This window comes from Lissotriton vulgaris, chromosome 12 (assembly GCF_964263255.1).
Source record: "Lissotriton vulgaris chromosome 12, aLisVul1.2, whole genome shotgun sequence".
Classification (NCBI taxonomy): domain Eukaryota; kingdom Metazoa; phylum Chordata; class Amphibia; order Caudata; family Salamandridae; genus Lissotriton; species Lissotriton vulgaris.
In genome coordinates, this window is record NC_141700.1 from 281,800,072 (window position 1) to 281,824,734 (window position 24,663).

Here is a 24,663-nt window from a genome sequence, read left to right on the forward strand (position 1 = left end):
TAAGACGGACGGACCTCTCTTAGAAACGTATAGTTTGCCATAAGCTTTCCGATTTTTACATTCAAATTTGAACCAACGGAAACCAATAATATACATTTTTTCACCACTATAACCTTCAGGGTCAATGTCCGAGGGAAACAGCTTAGAACCTACTTTCCCAATGAAGTTCTTCTTCCAGACATCTTCATTAATTATGGAGTATGGTGACCCTGAATCCGCATACATCTTTACATGTACACCACCAATGTGGACCCAACACTCTGGTTTGTTATCAATCAGCAAACAACCATCCCTAATATTAAGTAAAAGTTTATTTTTAAGAGCAATAGAGCATTCAGAAACCTGTTCATCACTACTGTTCTCACTGTCATTGGAAGCAGTATCAACCTGGACACACTTCACAGCTTTGGTTTTCCTCCTACAAGCTTTAGTATAGTGTCCATATAGGCCACATGCACCACACTTACTCTTCCTAGCAGGACAGGATTTAGCAAAAGCCAAATGTTCGAGGCTACCACACCTATAACACTTAGGTGGCTCATTATATGCCTTTGACTTGCTCCACCCCTCATTCTTCTGCTTGTAATTATAACTTTTCTTGTAATTAGAACTCACTTTGGCAATTGTTTCTTTAGCAACAATATCAGTTTTTAAAGCGCTAGCACACCTACTAGATGTTTCAGCCTTCCGAACAACAGCAGAATATCATCAAGACACGCATCGCCATTCATCCAGAGTTGCTCTTGAATAGTAGGATTGTTTTCATACATTACCACCTGATCACGAACAAGATCTTCTAATAACCCACCAAAAGCGCAATCAGTAGCTAACGTTTTTAACTCCTTTACATAGTCGTCCACAGACTCACTCTTAAGTTGTTTCTTTTGAAAGAATTTGTACCGTGTGATACCGATACAAACCTTTGGAGCAAAGTATTTATCAAGATTAGACAAAGCAATGGTGAACATATTACCATCACCATCGCCGACTATAGATTTGTTAATTTGATTATAAGATCTTTGTCCCTGTGGACCTAAAGAATGTAAAAGAATTCCAGTCTTTTGTTCAGGTGACATCTTGCCATCAGAGTCTGCAGTTTTGATGTAATTCAAAAAATATTCCTTCCATTCTGTCCATTTCAAAATTGGCTCTGAACCTTTAGACCAAAAATCTTGAGGAGGACTCAAAGTGAAGGTTTGTTGACTCATTTTGCAATAAATAAATTTAGTACAAAAGAATGAAAAGTAGGAATAAAGCAACAAGTGGAATTGTTCAGTATCAGTTAGTCACAATAAACCCTGTCCATTCTTCACCACTTGAAAGAAATAATCCACTAAAATTGAAGGAATAATAAGATGAAACAGAAAAATCGAAGAAAAATAATCAATCACCTGGAAAGTGAAATCCAAATGTGCTGGTGAAATCCTTCCTGTAAGCAATACAAGCGCTAATAAAAATCCCTTTTTTCTGTCAAGTAAAATACTTTAAAGCGCTTGATAAGGATTTTACGTACTGCAAGTAGGCCTTCCCAATCATATATGGCCGCTGCGCATCATGTGACGCATCACGTTCTTGACGAACGTCTGACGCATACGCTGAAATCACCGGAACACCAGCGTGACCTGCAGCTCGAGAAGAACGCACGAGGGAGCTTCGGCAGCAAGCTGGTTGCTATGGCACACCGTTAGACTGCGTGTCTTTTGAACGGTAAGGCCAAGTCTTGCTGAAAACTCTTGAAATGAAAATAAATGATCACTCACCAGCAGGATAACAATCCACAGCTCCTCGGCTTGCCTCTGTGGATCACCAGTGTTAGGATTGCTTGAAAAGTATTGCGTCGTCTCCACCTGCACTCTTATCACCAAAAATAACAAAAAATCTGTATAGTGGCCTGAAAATGTTCACATCCCAATCGTCGCCAATTGTTATGTAGAACCACACTGCAGCAAGGTTTAGTAGATATCAAGTTCATTTATTAAAAGAGTACAAGCAGGTACCAAAACTGGACTAGTCAACTCGATGTCCATCTGTAACTGACTACTTCATTGCTCTAGCTTCACGTTCCATGTTCTATGGAACGTGAACCACAGAGCGAGCATACACATATTTAAATGAACACACTATACACGTGAATGACAGAGCGAGCTCAACCATATTTAAATATACACAACATAACAGCGTCCTGCAAGTTTAATGCTACCATCCAATCTCCTAGGTCCAGGACAGACAAGACCTGAGCCAATTTGAGCATCTTTAACTTCTCTTTTTGAGGAAGTAGTTGAGGGTTCGGAGATCTAGGTTAGGACAAAGATCCGTGTTCTTCTTGGGGACCACAAAGTAGCAGGAACAGCAATCACAGCCTAATTCTGGCACCAGAACCTCTCCATGGCTCCCTTAGCCAAGAGACCCATGACTTCCTCGCGGAGCAGTGACAAATGATCCTCCATTAACCGGTCCTAAGATAGACGCATGAAGGGAGGGGTGATCTCAAAGGGGAGAGAGTAGCACCTTCGGACAATCTGCAGAGCCCACTGATCTGATGTTGTAGACTGCTAGTGGTGAAGGTGATGGCGGATCCTGCTACCAACTCGGCTCCCATGAACTGAAAGGGCAAGATTAGAAAGGGTTGGACCCTGCAGCTGCCGGGGGGTGGTGGCTGTACCAGACTGCTGGCTACTCGACCCACAAGGTCGCTAGGACCTGTGCCCTCAGTCATGCAGAGGCTGGGAAAGTAGCGCGGTGCCTGGGATAGGGTTGGCACGTTTGAAAGCCCCATTCATGAACAATAAAAGATTGAAAGACAGGATGGGGATGACAAGGGGCAGCCGCGATGCCCAAGGACTAGGCTGTAGCCCGTGAGTACTTAAAGCGATCCAGCACCAAGTATGCATTGTCTCCAAAGAGATGGGAGCCATCGAAGGGCATGTCAATGAGGTAAGTCTAGACACCCCCTGAAAAGTCAGGCGTTTTCAGCCAGGCATGGCATTTGAGGGCCATTATAGATGAAACCACTCTGCCCAGCAAGTTGGTCTTATCCAAGCCACAGCGTGTAATGAACCTTTCTGCATCTCTCCAGTCTGTAACTGCTTGGGAGAGAATGGCCGGGCCTCCTCCAGGACCTGTGGCAGCACTTGCGCAACTGTTTCCCGCAGCATGTGGGAATAGTAGCCCAATATGCATGCAACCTTCACTGACGACAATGCAAGGCTGCCAGAAGAAAACATTTTCTTTCCCAAGCTGTCCAGCCTCTCTGATTCCCTTTCCAGGGGAGCAGCAGGGAACGGGGCATGGGAAGTGGAGGCTTGGACCCACAAGCTATTTGGGGTAGGGTGAGGACATTTTGGTCCCCTGGAGAGGAGAGGTGGCGTTGGCCAGTCGTCCTATTTACAGGAGCCCCTGTGTTAGGTTTGGAGCTGGTCCTCAAAAGGACATCAGTGAGGGCTTTGTTGAACAGGAGTAGGGGTTCAGCAGAGGAGACTCACGGTTTCAGCACCTCCGACAAGATGTTGGTCTTGACTTCCACCGATGGCAGCTGAAAGTCGAGGACCTCAGTTTCCGTCTACACCACCACTGTATTTGTAGCTCCCTCCTCCATAGCTACAGTAGGGGAAGAAAGCATTCCGGTATCTGAAAATGTATCCAGTCTGCTGGCATCACACAGTTACTCATACCAGTCCATATCCTGATCATAAGGCTAGTATTCTATAGGGTCCAGTGATTCCTTCAATTCCTCCGAGGCCTAGCCCTTCAGAATAGGGCTCAGGCTCCAACCTAGGACACGGGGTCCTGCTGGTGCTGGAATAGGCATTAGTCAACGCGGCACCAGGTCAGTGTCCGTTCAAAATGGGGTTGGCACAGCCGGTGCCGGGATCATCGGGGTCAGCACCGGGTAAGGTTGGAGTGGCACAACCATATCCAAGGGGGTCCTTTGGAGCCGTGGCCAGAGCCACCAGGGTGGAATAAATGGGGACCCCTCAGACCCTGCAGGGCCCGAAGGGAGGTAGGCCACTCAAAAATAAAAATGGCCTCACAAAACTCTTTAATTTGAGCAGGGGTCTCTCCCGGAAAACTGGAGAGGCGTGGAGTCAGCCCAGTTACAGGTTCCAGGGAACCAGGTCTCGAACCCAGTTGTTCCTTTGTCGCATCAATCAAAGGAGAAGTTGAAGCACTCTTCGACTACTTGCGCTTTTTGTGCCTCTTGTCTGAATGCCCTGATGATTTTGAGTGGGAAAAAGAGGAATTCGGGCTCCTGAACGATACTGAGGCCTTACTCTCGAGCAGGACCGTGACTTCCGTTGGGTTGCGTGCTGGGTCGCTTGAAGCTTCTGGGACCGCTCCCTCAAAGCCTTTGGAGCCATGGCACGCTCAACTTGGAGTTGTGGTCCCTCTCCAGACACTATAAACACACAAGGTGCAAGTCTGTCACTGACATGGTGTGGTGACAGGCGCCACAGGGTTAAAACTGGTCTTCCTTGATGACATCCTCGACACATCAGGAAGAAAAAAACACAAAAAAAGACAGCAAAATGTCAGATAAATCCTGAAAAAGGCCAACAGAGAGGTATCTCTTCTCTTGGATCAGCGCTGACTGGTGCAGAAAAAAAAGAACTGACATCAGTGCACTGTGGTTGCACCTATATAGATGACAAGGACATCACTTCCGGCGCGAATGATGCCGTGTGGAGCAGATCGAAGCCACCTACCGACCTGCAGGGGTACTGCTCACAAAACATCTTTCAGATCCAGTCTGATGCCTGGGGAAATTCAAAGGTAAGGAATCTGTGACTAGAAGTCTCTATCAGATGCAAGCAATTTGGAAGAAGATCGCTGCACTTTTAGACGGTACCCTCCACTGGCTCTGAGCTCAAAACCAGTCCAATTTATATTGTCCACTTCTTACAACCTAATAGTTCTCTCTTCCCAGCACACTTAATGGATTTTCTTAAGCCCATTTCCCCCTACTTTGATTCATCTCTGTGCCCACTCTGCCAATGATCCCTTTGGGCAATAACCCCAATACCTTATTGAGCTCTATCCTCTTCATGCTTTGCAACATGGGCCTAATCACACCATTAGCTTGAGAGAGAAACACAGTCTACACACCATCCCTCAAATGCCAGACCCTTAGACAAAAGCACACCATAGGAGAACAATTAAACTACATACAACGCTACAGCACACTGAGCAAAAAAATACCAAATCAAACAAAAAGATGCCTCAACTGTAGAACATACTATAAAGACTGCACAATACAAAGTCACTGTATACCATACTCCAACAACCCTTCCTTTAACAGTCCACATTTACTGTAATTCAACAGCATATACTTTACTGCCTCACAACACAGCTACTACTTGACACCTTTCTAAACAAGAGGCATGCATATAATTGCTTACCAATTACACTATTTCACACCATATAGCACCTCTTCAGACCTGACCAACACACACCTCACACCCCAACACAGTATAACAAATCTCAGAACAATACACAACACCTCCCGCTACCCAAAATCACATCACCAGCTTACACACCACAAATACTTTTCACTAACTCATCACTTCATCATAAGGCTGTCACTACACGTTGCACCTCATCTACAATCTTATAATATACATAACAGTACATGCCTCAGTAGATCACACCAACCATACATACATCACTCAAACACCATGGAACCTCCTCCGCCATGCAACACATCAGACTATATCACTGTAAAAATACACTATAAGCTAGAAAACCATCAAACCACATTGCACCATATCAAGCTCACCACATTCCAAAGAATAGAACACCATACAACTCAACATAAGGCCTTATCTCAAAAGGTCAAAAACACTCAATGCACAACACATACCTCTGCCACAACATCTACCACCAAGCAAGCATCACTTTTATCAGCATGCAAACATTAACCACAATCATATAAAAATAACCAGTCATACAGTCTGTTCACTGCTAGGCCCTTCAGTCACCCACTATGCTCTGTGGACACAAGCATTGTTTTCCCATCACACACCAGGCTCAACCATCACACCTCATGTCATACCCCTACACACCTCTATCCTCACCCCATTCTCTACGCAAGTGCCTTAACCTTAAGCAATATAATCACCTCACTGCTAATGGTCTCCTGAAAATGCCCCACACACTCGGCCCGTATATCATTCACTCTCCTGTAGCAAATGCTGCCCTACTCATCGCCCAAACTCTAAAGCCATACCCTCTTGCAACAACATACTTGTTACTCTTGTCACACTTCATGCTTTCTATCATCCCACACACTGGCCATATACTTCTGAATCCGTCAAGACCGTACATCGTCACTACAACCAGCAGACCATCATAATAAATGTATTCACATCACATTCCACAACTCCCGACACAACCGCTACCATCCACTCACTCCCCACATGCTCTCACTGCATACCATACCGCTTTGCCACATCTCTCCTCTTATCCTCTCATCTTTCTCTCTCTCTTTCTCTCTCTCTCTCCATGTTTCCCCTATCCCTTCATACATTCCTTCCCTTTATCTTCCTATCCTAGCTTTCATTTCTCCTTTTTCTCTTCTCTCTCTTCTCTTTACTTGGGCTAACCTCTCCTGTCACATTGCTTCTCTTCTTACCACCCCTTCCTCCTCCTAATGTCACTTCTTCCCTCCCCATCCCCACCCTGAAGGAAAGTGGGGTATTATGTGGTGATGCTGGTTAGGCTTCACCATGCAATGCTATCACAAACTCCAAAAATGATCCTTGGATTCACACTAAAAAATCCTTAGTTCAATCCTGGTAGTGTGGCAAAGATCAGTCATGTTTTACTAGAGGAGCATGTGTTAAGTATTTCAGAGTACCAACATGGATGATAAGTAGCTGACATGACCCCAAAGAAATCCAAAACCAATTTATAAAAATAAAGCAGCTTTTTATCTTAAATTGGACACCAAAATCAACTTCATCAATACATATAACTGGAGTTATGGATTTTTGAAATAATCTAAAATCAGTAGAAAATAATACAGTGAAACTTTATCATTGCGGTCAATGAAAAAAACCATTAGTGACAATCAGTCACTTGCTGGTGGAGTTGTGTGGAAGCCTTGCAAGGTAAAGGTGATGCGGGTCCCAGGACCAAGTCATTACAGTCAGTTCAATTCTACCCAGCCTGTGGAGCCCAGGTGCTGAGTAGTCCTGGTTGTCCCTGGTACTGAGCGGGTGCGGTAGGAGAGCTGCTTTTTACAACTGAAATTTTGCTGCGGGGAGAAAAAAAAAGTAAGGCAAAAACCAACGGGACCGCTACTGATGTTAAATGTATGTCAATAGAATTCCCTCTAGGCGCAGGGGTCGGGTGCCGGACTGGCGACCAACAGGCCTTAGCAGCGATAACTGGATCCGATGGATTTTTCGATGTGCAGTGGGCCCAGGCAGCTGCGGTCGGAAGTAAGAATTCGTGCAGGGTGGTGATGTGGGGAGGGGGACGGGCAGGGTGGGGGGTAGTAATGTCTGGATTACTGTGTTTAACAGGTAAGTAAACATATAAATAAATAAAACGAATTTCTTTGCGCGCACTGCATCGCATTTGGTGATGCAGTGCACGCAACGGAATTCATTTTATTTATTTATATGTTTACTTACCTGTTAAACTCCGTAATCCATACTACCCCCCACCCTGCCCCTCCCCACGTCACCGCCCTGCAGGAACTCCTACTCCCGACCGCGGCTGGTCCCGGGGAACACAGCAGCTAGCTGTAACTTCATGGAAGTTGGTTTGTGCAAAATCCTGTTGTCGTCTTCTCTGGTCTTCTCTTTGATGCAAGACGGATCAGAACCGGGGTCAGGGGTGGTCCTTAAATCCTAGATTTAGGGGTGTGGGTGCAAGTAGCTAATGGGCTACTAACCCTGGCAGCTAATTACCCCCCTGAAGTGACCACATCCGGGGGTGTAGGTCCCTTTTATTACAAAGAACCCTGTATTCTGCCACTTTAAAAAATGGCAGAAGTCTTCCTCGCCTATACAGACCAGGCAGCCCACCCGAGAAGTGAGGCTAGCCCTTTGAGGGTGTACGGCTACTGAATACCTAATTTTCCTGCCTGTCCTAGTGCAAATGTGCCTGAGGGCAGGGTGTGGACTGTGAAATCCTTTGGGTGGCATCCTAGATGCATATCAGAGGCGGTGTGGCCTTTGAAGCTCACCGCCTTGATATGTTAATTCACTAGTATCCACAAAAAGAGGAAAAGGAGAGACCATCTCCACATTTTCATTTTTTAATCCTTTCCAAGAAACCCACGATTAAAGTCTGTGAAGGTTATTCCTGAGGTAGTTTTATATATTCACCTTAATTGTTTGTTTATATGTAGTTTACTTCGTGAATCTCAACATATTTGTTTGTGCTGTCCTCCCACTCTTTTTGCTCCTTCTCAGGCGTTGGTCTGCGGGGGATGTTGTAGCAGCCCTATGATGGAGCATGCCACTATTAGTGGGTGAGGGCAGTTTTAAACAAACCTTGCGTTTTCCAGAGGGGGTGTGCTTTTACACCAGCCTCTTCCTCCTTTTCCTCTTTTTGTGGGCACTGTGTTCTATGCTAGGGAGGATAGAAAAGGAGTAGTACCTCTCTCCACTTTTTGATGTGTGATGAAAATGCTACTTTACTGGCCAGCCTGGGAGAGAGGAGATGTGGCCTCCTTCATGCCCAGGCCTTTGTTTCTGACTCTTGGGAGTGTTCACACTGCCTAGCAGGGGATCAGAATCATGTCTTGGCAACAGCAAACACGGGCTGCTAGCTAGAGCACAGGAAAGCTGGGGCAACTAGGTGGGCAAACTCTAAGGTAGCAACCTGGGTACATGCCACTTCACTTCTGGCACAAGATTTGTGGCAGGGGTGAGAAGGCATGTTATTTGATACCAAACACAACATATTTATTTGGTACTATAATGGATCTAGCATCTCTAGGTTTGGCCAGGTGCAAGCCCATGTTATCCTCTGGACCACCTATCACTTATAGTGTACTTTCATGGGAAAGGCCCCTATAGGGACATATAAGCTTGCACTTAGATGTCAATACCTTTAATATACTGCACCCTGCCTCTTGGGCTTTGAGGGCCAGATGTAGGTAAAAAACATTTACTGATTTTAAAATACCGAATTGTACCGATTCGGTATTTCAAAATCGGTAAATGGTATGTAGGTGCCAACATCTGGATTCGTTACCGAATCCTTAACACTTCTTTAATTACCGATTCGGTAAATACCGAATCGGTAATGTCCATTCATTCTTATGGGCTTTGAAGCCCATAGGAATGATTAGGCATTACCGATTCGGTATTTACCGAATCGGTAATTAAAGTATTCACAAGGGTGCAGGGGATGTCACTTTGACACCCTCTGGCACCCCCAAAACAGGCACAGGTGCCATGTGGCAGGCATACCTGCCCTAAGGGCAGGTCTGCCTGTCACATGACATAGGTGTGCATGCACACATGTGCATGCACACCGGAATCGGTATTTTACCATCAAATTGGTTTTGATGGTAAAATACCGATTCGTAAAGGCTCCTGGGACTCTGAAGAGTCCCACCTACATATGGGTGGCTTCAAATCGGTAAATTTACCGATTTTTTATTTTACCGAATTGGTACAATTACCGAATCGGTAATTTTACCGATTCGGTAAAATATTGCCCCCTACATGCCAAATCTTGCAAACCGGTCGGTAACGGCCGAAAATACCGATTTTCGGCCGTTACCGACCGACCTACATCTGGCCCTAGAAGACGTTCCTTAGGGGCGACTGACATATATTAAGAGATAGTACTTTGACCTTGCCACAAATGGTGTGGGCAAAGTTGAGTTTGAGCATTTGGCACTGTTACTTCAGTCTGCAATGGCAGGTCTGCTGTCAGTAGTTTACTTGGGTCACTCAGGTTAGCACAAACAGTGCTGCAAGGCCTGGGGACCCCTTTACCATCAATGCTCAGGGTACCCCTGGTACCATATACTAGGGACTTATAAGGGGGTAAAGTCCTTGTTAATTGGGGCTGCCAATTTACACATAACAGTTTTAGGGAGAGAGCACTGGCACTGGGGTCAAGGCAGCAGGCTCCAGTGTACTATCAGTGTCATAACCATTAGCATTGGAGTAAAAAGTGGAGGGGAGGGGGTGACTATACACAAATGGCACTTCCCTGCACTTCCTCTTCACCCTACTCGTGTGCCTGCTCCTCTTACAGTCTCTCAAATCTTAATTACCCGCCTGCCACCTTTTTAACCTCCTGTATTTTTTCTCCTGTTGTGCTCACTTACTCACCTAGTCTAATTCTCCTATCCCATCCTCAGCTCCTAGAGTCCCCCAGTCATCCTCCACAACACTCTCTTCTATCACACTGCAAAGGACTGCACAGAAAATTATCACCACAATCTGCTATATCTACACTAGCTGTCCTCTCACCACCCACTGCAAAGCCGACCATGCCCCCATGCCTTGTTTTCTCCCTAAAAAGAGGACATAAAGACCACATGTATACACTCTACTTCAAGTTGTTACAGTAAACAACATAAAACGTCTCAGACCATACACTAACATGTCAACACGAACACATAGAACTTCCACACTTCATCCCTGTCCACTTAATACACCATACTTCTCTGTCTTGCAGCTACTTTAAAGCACTGGTAGGCTGGAGCAGGACAGTAATGGAGAGTCACACAGCTGTACTGGTGTATGGGTAACTTGTAAACTGGAGGGAGATTAGGACTATGGAGAAGTCACAGGTATGGTGGCCCGCCAGGTCGGATGACAAAAGGGAGAATAGACATTGGCTTCCACATTTGGGTAATGGATTATGGTGCATGTCTGCTGCCAAACTTTGCCAAACAGGTTTGTATGTCTAATTAAGAAATACATAACTACTGAACCGCAACAATTCAGGCTGCAATATATTGACTTGAACAATATAGTCAAGGTAAGTATTTGTAAGAGAGTATAGATTAACTATTCAAAACTCCACATCTACCTACTTTAATGATAATGGAAAGACAATATATTGCAGTTGATATTGTTGCAGGACAATAATTAATAATCAATACTGTGGGTGCGACCTGCAGCTAGACCATTATGGCATCCCAGTAATTAGCTCCCGACACAGACCTCCGAAACTCCCTCCTCACTCCACCTCAGGGTTATGACCAGATGAGGAATGAGGGGCCATGACGACCTAACTTCTGGGGCCACTGGTGAGCATCACCTGGGCCTTCATGGACCCACACAACATGGGATGCTTGTGCCCGCATCCTGGGTGCCGAGTCTCAGAGTGCCCGCTTGTTGGACTTGGCCCTTTTTGCAGGGTCATCCCTGAACTTTTTGCCTTCCTGCTGGTATTTTTTCTGACCTGGTGTTGGTTGTTTTAGGACTCTGGGCACTTTATCACTGCTGTCCAGTGTAAAGTACATGTGCTCTCTATGATAAAACATGGTAAGATTGGTCTACACCTTTTTGGCGTATTTAATTTACCTGTCAGTCCCTTGTAAAGAGGTATCTTAGATACCCAGGGCCAGTAAATTAAATGCTACTGGTGGGCTTGCAGCACTGCTTGCGCCACCCACCAAAGTAGCTTTTCAAACCCTTCTCAGGCCTCTGCCATTGAAGGGCCTGTGCATGCAGTTTACTGCAGCTGTGACTTGCCACATAAAGTGGTTGCCATGTCCGTGACTCCCCTTTTACTGCATATCAGTCACCTCTAAGGTAGGCCCTAGCTAGCCCTATGGGCAGGCTGCAATGTAGGTAAAAGGTAGGACATGTGCCTTAACTGTGTGGCATGTCCTGGTAATGACAAACAGCCATTTTGGTTTCTCACTACTGTGAGGCTACCCTGTCATGAGAATGCATTGGGGATTCCCTGATAAGTGTTTCAGTTGTAATTCCTGATCTGAGAGGAGTAGCGTGATCAAGTTTGGTATGTTTGGAATAGTGGTAATAAATGCTGCATAACGGTGTTTGCAGATTTATTATCAGTATTTTAGAAATGCCACTTTTAAAAGTGGGCATTTCTGTGTTCTATGTGTCTTTGTGCCTGCCTGCTGTGTATTGCATGTCTGGCTCTGGAGTGACAGAGACTGGGGCGGTACAGGGCTCCAGAGGGGCTGGGTGAGTCAGCACCTGGGCTTGAAAAGGGCTTTGCCTACCTTCCAGAATGCTGGCTCCGACCCACTGTGGGGTGTCTGGGGCCAGAGCCTACACTAGCAATGAGGGTGTTTTGTGCACTGAAAAGATGTTCCTAAGTGCCCCCCAGAACTGGTTTGGACTGTGCTGAGGCATGTGCCACAGGGTAGAACAAAGACCTTTGAACTATAAATATTGGGGCTGACCCCATGACAGTGTACCTGCTTGGAACTGTGATGCTGAAGTACTGCTGGGCGCGAGGAGGAACCGCCAAAAAGGAATGCCCCTCTGCTGGAGGTCCCTATGAGCTGGCCTGCCTGGGCCCAGCTCTACCCTGTGGGACTTTGGGAACTGAGCATGCTGTGAGTGCTTGGAGTTCCCTGTCAAGCCATTGGCGTGCTGGAGTGCCCTGCTGTTGTCTGCAGGCAGAATGTGGTGAAGCGCTTTCTACAGGGGGAGCTGGGAGCACTGGGTGCAGCGCTAGGGAGACTTGGTACCGGGTGAGTGCTTTTGTCGTCTGCTCCAGGAGCGATGTGGCCTGCATTCCATTTGTTGTGCAGAAGTCCAAGTCCTGGAGCAATGACAGGGGAGAGATGAGGGAAAGTGCTCTCCCTCTCCCTGTGGGTAACTGCCGCGGTGAGGAAACTACCCAAAACCCGACGGAGACTCCGCTCTGCAGTCCAACAAAGGGACAAGAAGCCAGGTGGCTGTTGCCTGACTGTGGGCAGGGCGTCACCCTGACATGAGAGGAAGCCAGGCAGGAGAAGCCAGGTTGTGGGTGGGGACCGGTGGAAAGTGGAGCCGGCACCTAGTAGGCTCTCCGTCCAGAGATCACTGGAGTAGAAGAACTAGAGCCCCAGGGGCTCCATTCCGTGACTTCCCAACTCCCCCCATCTAGTAGAGGGAGAGGCAGGTACCCAGTGCTCACCGGACAGGGCAAGGGAGACTGGAAGAGCAGAGAGGTCCTGGTGAAGAGGACTGTGTGACCGTTCTCGGCCTAGAAGAAGTGACGCCTCCTGAGAGCCTGGCAGGGAGGGAAATCACCGTCCCTCATATATTTTGGTTATCAGCAAATACGAACACAGCCACGCCGCAGGGTAGCGGGCGGCCGCTTTGGGGGCCATTTTGGTAACTTTGCAGGCGGTTATGGGAGACCAAGTGAGGTCGACCCACCCTCCGGGGGGCATTGCGCTACTCGGTGGCATTGTGGGGGTCACCCCGACCCTGTACACGAGACCCGGAGAGGTCTCCAACGTATTTGGTACCAGCAGCTGTTCCTTGGAGAGTCGCGGCAGCCACCGGTGGTGTGTCCTGTTAGGGTCCTCCTACTGTGCCTGTGGGCAACGAGAGGTGAGTCCACAACAGGCCCCTGCCTCGGATACCACAGTGGTTGCACCACGAGTGACGGGCAGTTGCTTCTAGCTAGTGAGGGCCATTTGGTGCAAGGTAATGTGCACTACAAAATATGTACAGTGATTATGGTGTATGGTTACCTGCCTTTTTTTTTTTACAAGTACCTAGAGGCACAAGTGTTCATGTGATTGGGGGTCCAATGGGTTTATGCATAGCTTGTCAACCCTACCAGTACTGTGAGCCCTAGAATTGGTCTCATGCACATGTGTGATGTCCCTTTGAAAGTGGGTACTTTGGTGCCTTATTGCTACTGATAATGTTCAAAATGTGTTATGATGATAATTAGGATGTATGCCTAAGGTGTTGATGCTAAGTGCCCTATTGCCAGTAGTTACTGTTTGTTTTCACTAACTGTGACATATGTGAAGGGGATGACAGAGGCCCGATTGGCCCTGCAGTGTATATAATCACCTGTAAAGTAATACCTAGTGCCAGGGGGCACTGTGTATATTTGTGATTATGTTCTAATGTGTTTTAGGAGTAATACAAAGGCTATTTTTATATAGCCTTGTGTGGAGTTTCTTTTGGTGGTGTGCCTAGTGTGTCACTGCTGTGTGAGTGTGTTGCGCAAATGCTTTACACATTGCCTCTGGGATAAGCCTGGTTGCTCTGCCAAGCTACCAAGGGGGTCAGCAGGGGTTATCTTCAGCACATAACTCCATTGCCCTGACTAGAGTGGTGGTTTCTGCCTGGCTTAGACGCTTGCCCTACCCAACCAGAAATCCCATTTCTAACACCTCTATATGGGTCCTGCACTGCAACGCATTGCATTAGAGCGAGCCTGACTCTCAGGTAAGGGGCAGGCCGGGAGTGGAGAGGGACAATATCGGCTTCCTGGTGGGGCCGTCCGGGGGAGGGGGTCTGAACAAGCATTGTCACAAACACTCAAGTCCAGCAGCTTTCCACGACTGTGATATCCCTGGGTCAAGCTGAGGGAGATGCAGCTGCTTGAGTTCGGCTGTTGCAGTACTGATCCCACACTCCAGCACACTTGAGCCAAGCAGCCCAAACCCAAGTGAGTCATTGCTGGAGACTGGAGCTCCCCCATTGTGGAGGAGGTGGGTCCACTGCAGCTCATCCCATGTTATTTGGTTTGCTAGACGTCTCACGAAGTAGGCACCTGGGTGAACAGGAATAGACATTTTCCTCCCATGTACACAGATCATACTCGCGCATAGATCAATTATGGGGAACCCAGGATATCAAGGATGTTAGGAAGTCCATCTCACACTGTCTGATAGCATTAAAAGTCCATGCAATGGTTATCTGGGAGGAGATTAATCGGATTAGCCCTTCATGGCCCCAGCTTTGGCGATTCGATAATCCGTTACTGCTAGACAGGGTTTCTGGACAGGAGCTCAGTACGGCAAGCACGCAATAGTTTCAGGAAAACAGCACTGGCAAAGTTGGACTCAATAATCTATGCGATGCCTTTAAGGCGGTCCTTAGTGGGTGCTGCACAGCTGAGATGGCACACCTTAGACAAATAGTGCACAGAGCTACGCTGGAAGTTAAGATCAAATAAACTGAGGAGAGCCATGGGGAGTCAGGGTCCCTCAGAGACCTGCGAGAAATGGTCTCTCTCAGAGGCCAACTAAATCTCTGGGAGACATAAAAATGGCAGAAAGCATTAGCATGCCGACTGCGAGTGCAAATTAATTCCAGGAAAATACCTACCTTACAGGGAAAGGGTGGCGAAGCCCTGCAAGAGAACTGTGATAAATTACAAACATTCCAGAACTACTACGCCTCACTCTACAGGGCAGACCCCATGTCCCTGAGGGAGGTGGAGTTCTTCATCACCAAGATCAGACTCCCTAGGCTAATGAAAGCCAATAGTGATCATATGGAGGCGCTAATAACAGAAGCAGAGGTAGTCAAAGTTATCGCAGATTTCCATCTGGGCAAATCCATAGGACCAGGCGGCCTCACAAACTGTTTTTACAAATACTTTAAACCCACATTTAGTAACTCTGTTTAATTCCCTTTTAGCCTCACGGACAGTCTTGCCCTCTGATTGCGGCAACTATCACACTGATCCTGAAACTCAGGAACTCAGCGGAGGACTGTGGCGCCTTTCGGCCCTTGGCCTTTTCAAGTTCTGACATTAAAGTTTTTTCTATGAACCTCGCAAATCGGATCTTATCCCACTTGCCCTAATTAGTTGACCCGGATCAATCTGAAAAGGCGTTCAACAGGATCAGCAGTTCCTTCCTCACTAAGGTCATGGAAGCAGAGTGCTTTAGCCCCTGAGTGCTTACTTGGCTGAGGGCTAGTTACGAGGCCCCAATGGCCGGAGTCCTAGTCAATGGGAAGTTGTTGGAGTAGATTGCCTCGACAGGGACCAGACAGGGCTGCCAGCTTTCATCAATATTGCTTGTACTGGTGGTCAAGTCCCTTGCAGGCACCATTAGGGAGCACACAGGGATAACGTTAATGCCGTTCGCTGGGGCCCAAAAGGGTGGTTGGGCCCAATGGGAAGGAGGGTAGGTAGGGCCTCACTGAAATACAACAAAATATTCACCTATGCCTCCAGTCTCTGAGTTAAACAACACTTTGTTGTGGATAAACAATAGTTTATTAGTTTAACCTTGACATTGATTTATGTCTTTGACTTATACTTTAGTTAGCAACAATTCTTTTCATTGTTTCTTAAACGACAGACAGAGATCACCATCAACCTCATATCCAGCCATAAAAATACATACAGTGGTTTATGCATATATACAATGCAAAAATGAAGTTAATAAACACAATCAAACACAATTAAGGAAGAATATTCAGAAACATAACATGGACAAAGATTGTCATGAACACAAACTGGAGAAAAAACAGTTCACAAGAACCGATCACAATTGGAAAGCATGCGAGAGTAGGCAGTTTTTTTCAAAAGTGCTACTCTCTACTCATCTCAAGCATAATCAATATGGACTATTCACGAGAATTGTTGCCTCTAGCCGAAGGACGGCTCCATCCAAAGATACCGTTTCACTTACCTGTAGTTCACCGCCATTCAACAAAATTCCCTTCACTGCATGACTCTTACACGGTGTGCTCTGTTGCAGACCAAACCACACGTGGCATAGACGATCCTTCAAGTCCACCAGAGCCCATGGCACCTGAATGATAAGGTAACCCGCATGTCCACCCGTGCTTTTGAATGTCGTAAATGGCTAGAGGCAACAACCCTACTAAAAACGGTCTTTCCTTTCCCCACAAATAGTTCCCCATGGACCACAATCACAGCGCCCTGATGAAAATCCTGCAAACAATCCCCAGGATTTGAAACGCGTCGGCATTTTCACTATCATTAAGAGATTCCATGACTTTTGCACAAATCAAGCTTTTTCTCGTGAATAGTCCATATTGATTATGCTTGAGATGAGTAGAGAGTAGCACTTTTGAAAAAAACTGCCTACTCTCGCATGCTTTCCAATTGTGATCGGTTCTTGTGAACTGTTTTTTCTCCAGTTTGTGTTCATGACAATCTTTGTCCATGTTATGTTTCTGAATATTCTTCCTTAATTGTGTTTGATTGTGTTTATTAACTTCATTTTTGCATTGTATATATGCATAAACCACTGTATGTATTTTTATGGCTGGATATGAGGTTGATGGTGATCTCTGTCTGTCGTTTAAGAAACAATGAAAAGAATTGTTGCTAACTAAAGTATAAGTCAAAGACATAAATCAATGTCAAGGGTAAACTAATAAACTATTGTTTATCCACAACAAAGTGTTGTTTAACTCAGAGACTGGAGGCATAGGTGAATATTTTGTTGTATTTCGCTGGGGCCCAGCATTCCATTAATTTGTTCGTAGATGATATCCTTTAGACCTTGTCGTATCCCCTACAATCGATCCTCATGGTGATGGAGGTATTGGAGACGTATAGGGTGGAATCAGGCTTTAAAGTGACCTGGCCAAATCCGAGATTCTGAGTGCGGATCTTTTGCAGGAGACTCAAGAGTAAATTGGCAACCTTCATCCCATTTAGATGGGCCCCAGAGAAGAAATTCAAATACCTGGGAGTGTATTTCTCGCTACGGCGTCTTTTTCCGGAGGTTAGGCGTGGCGGAAAGAACTTCATCCCCAATTTTGAGGGTTCCAGGAACCACAACGGCAGATTGAGTTAACGCCGCGGGTCCAAGCAGAGAGCTTATTTAACTACCGCTTCGCGCTCTGCGAACCTCGAAAGAGAAACAGGATATCGTATTACCGAACTGGAATAGAGACGCCCCCCCCCTTTTATTAATTACAACAGAAGTTGGAAATATTAAACAGGAAATAATTCATCGCAAACCAGGCTGGGGCCATAAGAGAAGCAGATACAGGAACAAGGTGCAACTTAAGAAAGCACACACTCCAGAAAACGCCTTATCCTAGATAAAAGACAACTCTAGGAGGTGTTACAGAATAAACAACAAGAATAGAAGACTAAGAGACAATAATTTACTTGATGTCTTGATAAAAATGGGGGAATAATTCACAAGCCATCGAAACGCATCGACGCTGAGGGTCCCACAATTCAAGGAACTACCCAGAACAATCAAATATTTTGAAATGTGTGCAATATTGATTATTGGGTTCTCTATAGTCTTATATCTTGTTCCGGGATGTGTTTAAGGATTTGACAAGGGGTTAGGTCAAACTTCCATATTGTCTCTTTTTATGCGGGCCATAAGAAGAACTAGGATGTCTAGTTAGGTAGATTTTGGTGTGTGATGAACTATTAACTGTGACTATTTGTTTCATTGATTTGGATTGTTTTTATGTATTTTTAATGAATTGTTTTTTTGTTTTAAGTAGAAAGCTGTGTGTCTTTCACTTTTTTAACTTTTTTGAATAAATATGTATGAATACAGTAATTAGTGATTATGAGTGTTTTAGTTCAACTACTGCATATATATTACTATTTATAGGTTGCGGGAATCGTGTTTTCTCCTTGGTTTAATACCCTATTTCCCCTGACTTTCTTTAAGGGGTTCCTCTCTCTGTCTATAAAAGTGTATCTCATGCCACAGCATTGTCTGATGTACGCGGTCAACTACCCTTGTTTGCTTGACACTAACCACACTGATCTCCACAGGCAGAAAAGGCTTTATGACTCATGGCTTAGCAGGGTGGCCGTAATCAAACAGAACATATTACCAGGTTTACTCAATTTTTTTCAGGCACTACCAGTCACCGTCCCGGAAAAAGACATGCAGCTTCTGCAACAAGACATAGATAAATTAATGTGGGCTGGGTCTCCAGGTCCATAATGAGAGCTTCCAAGCACTCCGGATGTCTTGGTTTACTGGATCTCAAGAGTTATTATCAAGCCGCCCATCTATGCATATTTATATTGGTCTCTTTAAGAAACCAAGCGCCACTGGGTGAACGTGGGTGCAGCGGTTATGGGGAAGGCTCCGTGGGCAGTCCCCTGGCTCCCCAGAAACGCTAGACCAGTGGTATGCTACTTTTCCGAAAGCCTTAAGATTTCCTTTAACATAAGAGATAAACTCGCCATAGACAGCGGACTAATGACTTTCTCATCCTCATTCACACCTCTGCTTCGTAATGCAGAATTTTCCACAGGGATCTTAATAAGGGCGTTTGTTCACTGGAACAAAGGGGGGTGTAGGATGCTTTGGGACCTGTTTGGGGGAGGGAACATCAAAGACTTCCAGACATGCAAATAGGAATTCAGATTACAGAAAATAGAGCGCATGCAATATCTACAGTTGAGATATTGGGTTCTGTACACAGTAAATACAATGGCAGCCACCCAGCAATTATAACCACAGGAGACGTTGTTTATCACCTACAGTGGTCCTAAGGGTTTAATGTCTGCTATATATGCTCTTCTTACCTAGACGGTCCCGAATACGGATTGAGTCTATATATAAGAATAGCTGAAGATCCTGGGCCATCCTGTTCGTAGGAGGATCTGGGAGAAACTCTGGGACAATATACCATCACTTTGCTGAAGCGTGCAGAATAGGGAAACAATGTATAAGGTGAGGACACTCTGGTACATCACACCAGTTAAACTGCAACAAAGGATTGGGTCGTTGAGTGAGCTATGCTGGACGGGGTGTGGCCAGAAGGGCGATTATATACAAATGTGATGGGTGCCACCAGAAGAGCGGTTATGTACAAATGTGATGGAACTGCACATGACTGACAAAGTACTGGAACAAAGTCCTTAGACATATTTGAGGGGTGCTGGCATACCCAATGATCCCCTACAAGGCTACTAAATTTTTTTGTATAAAACCAATGTGCACAAGGATGATCACAAAACCAGGTTGGAGGATAAAACTAACATGCTGCTAGCAGCGAAGCAATTGCTGGCACTGTGGTGGAGTATTCCAACGGTGCTACATAGAGGGATCGGTAGTGGCGTATCCAAAATTGGAAAAAAACGCACATACACTAATAATAGTATAATGGACAACAATGCTGGAAAAATCAACACAATCTTTTGGATGTTAACCTTTTCCATGTTCATCACGGAGCCGCTCCGTCATGAGCCTCGGTTGAGCTGTGCTCATGACGGAGCGTTCCGTCATGGCCCGCTCGGCGCACCTGCGCGGCCCGAATTCCGCGCCTGCGCTGAACGTTCCATTGAGCGGGCTGGGCCATGACGGAACCGCTCCGTCATGAGCACAGCTCAACCGCGGCTCGTGACGGAGCAGCCCCGTCACGAGGATGCGAGCACCGCTCTGCCCCCCCTCCCCCCTAGCGCTGCGGCGGAATTGCCGCCGCAGCGAAGGGGTTAAAGATGGAGTGCTACATAGACCACTATCCCCCACTACCAAGAGGGATCAAAATGTCAAACAAAAGATTGAAAAGTATACAACCAGACAAAAGAGGTCAAAGAGAGCACAATCCTAGAATACATGTACATATGAGACTACTAGGTTATATAGTCATAACAGTATTAGAACTGAATATAATTTGTAGCTTGTAATGTCAGGACAGAACAGATCAGTAGATAGGATTTATGTTTGTATCATCATTTTCTTTATTAGAAGATCCATAAAATTTTGCAGTTGATAAAAAGACAGCCGACACGTGTTTCGTCCGTACTAACAATAAGTACTCAGACTTTTTCAAGGGTAATGGACATGAAGTATCGTGGCGCATGTGTCATCTGGTCATACGATTGTGACCATAGCCATAAGACTCCAAAGTAGATGTCAAGGATCCAGAATATCCAATCGAATCAAGCGCAGTAAAATGATGTAGTAAGTGGCAAAGCAAAGATGTCAGCTCGAACTCAGCACAGGCTAAACATATCCTTCATTTGGATCAAGAATTATCAATGAAAGTGCACAGTTCATAATCCCAGTAAGCAATGGCCAATACAATTCCACAATCGTTATATCGGCCCAAGCTTGAGTCGAGTGGTGTATGAGAAGTGAGCTATTGCACGAGCGTACTATAGTGTGGCCTCGGTTGGTTGAGAGGCGTTAAAGTTATGTCTGGCACCACCATATACTGGCGCCCTGCGAGAGGCATATGTTTAGCCTGTGCTGAGTTTGAGCTGACATCTTTGCTTTGCCACTTACTACATCATTTTACTGCGCTTGATTCGATTGGATATTCTGGATCCTTGCCATCTACTTTGGAGTCTTATGGCTATGGTCACAATCGTATGACCAGATGACACATGCGCCATGATACTTCATTTCCATTAGCCTTGAAAAAGTCTGAGTACTTATTGTTAGTACGGACGAAACACGTGTCGGCTGTCTTTTTATCAACTGCAAAATTTTATGGATCTTCTAATAAAGAAAATGATGATACAAACATGAATCCTATCTACTGATCTGTTTTGTCCTGACATTACAAGCAACAAATTATATTCAGTTCTAATACTGTTATGACTATATAACCTAGTAGTCTCATATGTACATGTATTACAGGATTGTGCTCTCTTTGACCTCTTTTGTCTGGTTGTATTCCAACGGTGCCCTCCCTTGCAGGAATAGATCAGTAAATTGTGGTCGTTGATTGCCATGGCAAATATGACTTTGTCGCTTGAGGACAAGGACTATGATTTTCAATCTAGAGAACAAAAGCCTGGTGTATGGGTGCCCCGGATACCTGAAGTCACTATTTTTGAGAGTTTAGGTGGAGGCCCTTCACCTGTATTATAAATGTTGTGTTTTCTTGTACTGCGTAAGACCATGTGTTCTCCATTGGTCTATGAAAGGTGCCTTTCTGCCACGTTATGTTAATACTTGATTGCATAGCTGTTAAATGTGACTTGGGGAGAAGAGGTGGGAAAGAGAGGGGATATTCTTTCTTTTCTGTATACATGAAAACACAATAAAAATGTTCTTGGAAAAAACAACAAAACTGTAGTACGAAAAGAATGCGAGCTACCTCTCTTATGAAGCCAGTGCATCTCACAGAAAGGAACCATTGTAAAGAGAACAAATGATACTCATATTTAAACAGGACAGGGAATAAAGTGACATGGAACGTAAGTGAGAAGTGAGAAATGGGAACGACCAAGAAAAGGAGAGAAGGGGACTGGGGATATAGGACAGTAATAATCTTTTCAGACTGACTGCAGTCACGAGTCGGCAACAGATCTACCCCGGTACAAGGAAACCCTAACAAGAAACCGGCGTGTTCTGGCACTTTAAATAAGTTAAGACGGGACAAAAGTAGTTCAGCCTCAAACTCCACCACATGACTTGTATTCCAATCACCCAAAAAGATCGTAGGGGAAGGCACCAAATTGTAGCTCGTGCTCAGGATAAGGACAACAGAGAGCCAATAATACCACAGCTGTGGTATTATTGGCTGTCTGTTGTCTGTCAGCACATCAGAACTGAAATCACCAAGCTGAGATAACCTGTGAAATTTTACATAAGTACAAGGGTTATGTTGGAAGGCTGCATGACCCTCCCCCTATGCAACACCACTGGAGGGAAAATGTAAATGTTTCAAACCAATTTACTCACATTCAACCAAACACCCAGACAGCTGAATGACCTTTAGATCATGGAGATCTTCCGTTGGGAATGTCCAGAACTTACAACCCTTGTTGCCAACTAAAATGCCATACAAAACCCAAAACCAGAACATTGCATAACACAGCGCTTCATCACTGATTAGTGTAAGAAAACAACACAATATTAAGCCTTTATGGATTCATACCATTGTTAACGATTTCATCTAGTATCTGAAGGAGATTAGGGTGGGAGCATCTTTTTTTCAGAGCAAAAAGGCTTTGCCAGAGTGCCAGAGTGTTTTTTTCATTTTTAAAGACGTTCTCCACCAAGTCTGAGGCTGAAATGAAGGAATCCTGGCGTTTCTCCATTTCTTCATATCCCTGAAATACAAAAGGACATTTGTAGCAGTAAGCCAATGTAAACGTATAAGACCCTGCTGGGTTCATTAGAATGCTGAAGGAGAAGGGGGAAAGGACTATGGGTGAAAGGCCTACCAAAAGAGGATTAGCCACCAGTCTCAAATGTATTCCTCAAACTCAGAATAATTCATGATAATGTCAGCAGTCATACATTACACTTACAGTAGTAGAAAGTCTGATTTAGAGTCCAAGGGGCATACTTATGAGGGAACTTCAGTAGCTATTACCCCACACAACATGGTGCAAGCGCAACGCAAGTCCAAATGCGATTTATGAAGATTACCTTGCGTTGCCCTGAGTGACTTCATAAATCTGAAGAAACACAATGCATACTTATTACACAACATCTCGCTCCAGCTGTTTTTTTAGAAGCATTTTTCTAGTCACAGGTACTTTTCTTTTTATCTTTATAAAGAGAGAGCAAAAATATTTCTCTTTCACGCTGGATGGACAGTAACTTCCTATTTCATGGACAGATCCAAACACTGGTTACATTTTAGCATAAAGGCTACTAATGGTCTGTCTGTGACACACTCGGCTTCTGCGGTACCTCCTATGGATAACTCACACAACTCTGTCAGAATGGCTCACTCTAATTCTTCTAGAGTGGCTTCTTCAACCATTGTGCCTTCAAAATTAAACTCGCCCTCATCCACTAATAAAAGACTCAAACAAGATCCACCGTCTCCACCGAAGCCTGCTTCGCCTGTGTTCTTGGACACTGTTCTAGAGGAAATAAGTGCTTTACGCCCATTTATAAACAAAACCAATACACGTCTACAGATATTAGACACTAAGGGCCAGATGTAGGTAGGCATTTACCGGTCGGTAACGGCCGAATTCGGCCGAATTCGGCCGTTACCGACCGGTAAATGCAATTTGAGATGTAGGGCCCTGTATTTTACAGAATCGGTAAATTTACCGATCGGTAAATATACCGATTCTGTAAAATACCGAATCGGTATTTTTTCCGATTCGGTAAAATTGATATGTAGTGGGACTTACAAGCATTACAGAATCGGTATTTTACCATCAAATACTATTTGATGGTAAAATACCGATTCTGGTGTGCATGCACATGTGTGCATGCACACCTGTGCCATATGACAGGCAGACCTGCCCTTAGGGCAGGTATGCCTGCCACATGGCCCCCGAACCTTTTTTGGGGGTGCTAGAGGGTGTCAAAGTGACACCCCCTGCACCCTTGTCAGAATCGGTATTTACCGATTCGGTAAATACCGACCGGTAATGCCCCATTCATTCCTATGGGCTTCAAAGCCCATAGGAATGAATGGGGCATTACCGGTCGGTATTTACCGAATCGGTAAATACAGATATTTACCGATTCGGTAAAAAGAACATCTGGATGTTCCTACATATCCACCCCTCAGATTTACCGATTTTTAATTACCGAATCGGTAAAATTCGGTAATTAAAAATCGGTAAATCTCATTTACCTACATCTGGCCCTAAATGGTTTACAATTTACTCCAGAGTCGCTTCGGTCAGCCACTTTCAAGATTCCTCTACTAAAATCGCATCTCTGGAGAAGGAGGTGATCCTCTTGAAAAAATCTGTTGAGAACTTGGAGAACAGAAATAGGTGCAATAATCTGCATCTGTATGGTCTTCCTGATGGTATCGAGGAAGATGACCATGTGACCTTTTTCACTTCCTTTCTTCTCAAACTCTTTGAACCCCCTGCTTCAACCTCTCTGAACAT

The 24,663-nt window shown here is 45.2% G+C and overlaps 1 protein-coding gene across 2 annotated transcripts in view; it reads right to left on the bottom strand.

Moving 5' to 3' along the window:
- The window catches only part of LOC147673966 (NACHT, LRR and PYD domains-containing protein 3-like), a 428,609-nt gene that overhangs the window by 258,591 nt on the left and 145,355 nt on the right, over window positions 1–24,663 (bottom strand). For both annotated transcript variants that reach the window (XM_086945054.1, XM_086945053.1), the window contains exon 4: window positions 22,728–22,902. In XM_086945054.1, the coding sequence (XP_086801180.1) occupies window positions 22,728–22,902 (175 nt within the window). The remainder of the gene's footprint in view (window positions 1–22,727; window positions 22,903–24,663) is intronic.